At 43.9% G+C, this 3,338-nt stretch overlaps 1 protein-coding gene across 1 annotated transcript; it reads right to left on the reverse strand.

Moving 5' to 3' along the window:
• Nucleotides 1-1,980: 1,980 nt before the first annotated feature.
• Nucleotides 1,981-3,043, reverse strand: nog1 (noggin 1). Its single transcript, XM_028455687.1, has one exon. It carries the CDS (start codon nucleotides 2,819-2,821, stop codon nucleotides 2,150-2,152), a length of 672 nt encoding a protein of 223 aa, XP_028311488.1. The 5' UTR covers nucleotides 2,822-3,043; the 3' UTR covers nucleotides 1,981-2,149.
• Between the last annotated feature and the right edge of the window lie 295 nt (nucleotides 3,044-3,338).

A 3,338-nucleotide genomic window follows, 5' to 3' on the forward strand; every position in this document is an offset into this window, starting at 1 on the left:
GATTTAGTGGTGCCTGAATATATTTATTTCTCTAATTTTTATCATTTCTGGTCATCTCGTGGCTGGGGTGGGACCAAATGTTCCCCTCTCTCTCGCTTTCTCTCAAATACCCCCTGGAGTGCCATTGCGTACCCCTGCGGGAACACGTACCCCCATTTGAAAAACCCTGGTTTAACGCATTCATCGATACATGGCCACGATCTGCTGTTTGTTGTCATATGGTGAATTGGCCCTAGTCAGCTTCTGTAGATTTTACTTTATTAGCAAATCTTTGACTTTTATCTTTGGACATTTGGACAAAATTATTTTCTCCACCAAAACTGGCCCTAATCTGCTTCCGTAGTGCAACAATAAATGGAAATTGTTCTCCTCGAATCATTTCTACCCACAGACAGAAATAATCCACCTCTGACATGCAATAACGCCAGAAAACAGGCAAAAAAATAAATAGAAATCACCAAAAATAAGTTCACACTTCTGCACAAACTGACCCACATGTTAGTCTGATATAAACACATGGTTTTATATTCTTTTCCATCATGAAGCCAGTTTGACAGAGGTTTTTTTAGGCCAGTGATGCAATAGCTCAAATAGGAGCAGCTTTAGATGGAGAAATTAATTATGAGCAAATCAAGAATGAAGTCAAAATACGACATTAAAATTGAGAATAAAATCAAAATGTCGCAAAGAAACTCAAAATACGATGAGGTGATAAAAGTCAAAGGTTTGCTTTTAGCTCATAAACACAGCATTGTATCATCTTTGAAGAGATATTATAAAAAACTGAATGTGTTCAGAAGTAAAAACTAGTGAAGTTATGGATCATTCAGTCCGTCTGTGGAGCTACGGAAACACATTAGGGTCAGTTTTTGATGGACATGGTGGAGTATACACTGTAAAAACTGCTGCTCAGATCTAACAACAAAAAAATAAGTTCACATTTTCCAAACCCTTTTTAGTCGTTTAGTGAACTTTTGTTTTTTTATTTCAGAAAACTCAAAACTGTGTATTTTTCTGTATTTAATGGTTTTATGAAGGAAAAGAAAAGAAGACTACGTCATACTTATTACATAAAGTAAATTATATGTACACTCAAAATATGTTGATGTTTTGACAGTCTGATAAAATTAATAAGAAATACCTAATAAAATCTGTTACAGTTAAGAAAGAGGTATTTGTCCAACATTTTTATTCAAGAAAAGCATTTTTTGCAGCTTTAGTTAACCCTTTACATATATTTTAGTTTAGTTTAAACTAAACTAGATCCAAGTAATCTTTAGCTGATCTATACTATACAGTTCACCCTGCAGTATGTGGGCGTGTCATAGAGTTTTAGTTTTGGTAAACGCTCAAAATTTTAGTTTGTTCAATGGATTTAATGAGTTTGGTAAAAACCAATTTTAGGATATAAAATTATTTTCTTTATTACTTATCTGGAACTTTCACAAAGACTTTTTTAATGGATTTATTGGTGCAGATATGCTTCGTAAAATAATGTAATACTAATGACATCACTGAAGGACTTTTTACAGTGGAATTGGCCCTAGTCAGCTTCTGTAGATTTGACTTTAGTAGCAAACCTACAACTGTTATCACCAAGTATTTTAAGTTTATTTTGAAAATTTTGACTTTAATCTAGTCTTTTGGACCTTAAACTTAACATTATATTTTAACAATATTCTCGAAATGTCAACTTTTTTTCTTACATTTCTACTTTATTCGCAAAAATTTGGCCTTTGAACTCGATTTGCCCAAAGTAATTTTCTCCATCAAAGTTGTCCCTCGTCCTCTTCCAAACAGACACACGTGCGTAAACTGTGCGCCAAGTACTCCAAACGCGCACGGACTGACCGTGAGTGACTGACCAGAGACTGCGTTTCACATCGTTTCAGAGACGTTTTATTGGACAGGTATAAAGAATAAATAGCACATTTCCATAATTTACAGAATAAATCCACCTTTTAAACTCATAAGGTCCATCATCTTCATCCAGTCTCTGTGCGCGCGCGCGCGCGCGCTCGCGCACGGCTCCATAAATACAAAACATAAAGAACCAAATATTCTCCACAAATAAAGTATCTGCTCAGGATGAATAATACTGACTTTGTACACGGATATACAGCGGGTGGGTGCGCGTGCACGTCCAGGTTTAAGTGGAACACGAGCACTTGCACTCCGTGATGATGGGGTACTGCACAGGGATCCACGCACACTTCAGCCCCGCTTTCCTCTGCACGCACCTCCACCGGAGCACGGAGAGGTGCGTGGAGCTGGCGGGTTTACACACCATGCCCTCCGGTACCGAGCACGACCTCTTGCTCGGGCAGCTGCCCACGCGCACGTACCGGGGCCAGAAGCGGTTACCCAAGTCGGTCCAGGTGTAGAGCACCGGGCAGAAGGAGTAGGCCCACAGCCACTGCTGCAGCCGCCGCTTCAGCTTCTTACTCGCCTTGTGTTTCTTCCCAAACTGAACATCAAAGTCCACCGCCCGGATGTCTTTGGGCAGAGCTCCTCCCCCCCGCTGGACGTCAAACTCATCCAGCTCATCGTTCCCGGTGTACCGCTCCTCCACGGGCGGTAACACGGACAAGAAGCGGCTGTCAAAGTCCCCCAGCACGCTCTTCAGCTCGGTCTCGTTAAGGTCCCTCTCCCTGGGGTCAAACATCGGGTCGGGGTCCTCTTTTAGTTCCACCAGCGGCAGCGTGTCGCTCGGGATGGGCCGCAGGAGGTAGTAGTGCTGACAGAGCCCTCTGTGCACCAGGAGCCCCAGGGACAGCACCAGCACGTACATGAGGACGCACGGCGGGGACTGCTGCTCCATGGCGGGCGGAGAGCTGCGTGTGCGTAAAGTCCGGTGCGTAATTACGCGTGAGGAGAGAAAGTCTCTCACAGCTTTCCCATCCCGGAGCTCCGTGAAAGAAACCAAGAAACGTGTGTCCGTGGCAGCATGAGTAGAACCTAGTGCTGGTGTTCAAACTGCGGCTCAGTGATCAGACGTGTCCGCGGGCTCCGTGCGCCTGGGACGGGCATGATGCTGCGGGCGCGTCCGCGGCAGAGAAAGCGCTGAGCGTGACACGCGAGCCGCGTTTTATCCTCCTCACCGTGCGTGACGTCATCATGCATGTGCCCCCCGCTCTGAATGTGGGTTTGTTGTCGAGAGGGAGATCCCCAACAGGAGGAGGAGGAGGACACGCCCCCTGCGGCTTCCTCAGCCTACACACTCCATCCCATTCCAACGATTTTTTCCTCCTGTTTTCTCACAATCTACAAAATCGTTGTATAAATATGGAGCGCTGATTGTAAAGTGGCTCATGCTAAAAAACAGCAACTTTTTACAA

Source organism: Gouania willdenowi, chromosome 8, assembly GCF_900634775.1.
Source record: "Gouania willdenowi chromosome 8, fGouWil2.1, whole genome shotgun sequence".
Classification (NCBI taxonomy): domain Eukaryota; kingdom Metazoa; phylum Chordata; class Actinopteri; order Blenniiformes; family Gobiesocidae; genus Gouania; species Gouania willdenowi.

Coding starts and splice junctions, on each gene's coding strand:
- nog1 (XM_028455687.1), bottom strand. CDS start 2,821: ATGGAGCAGCAGTCCCCGCCGTGCGTCCTCATGTACGTGCTGGTGCTG.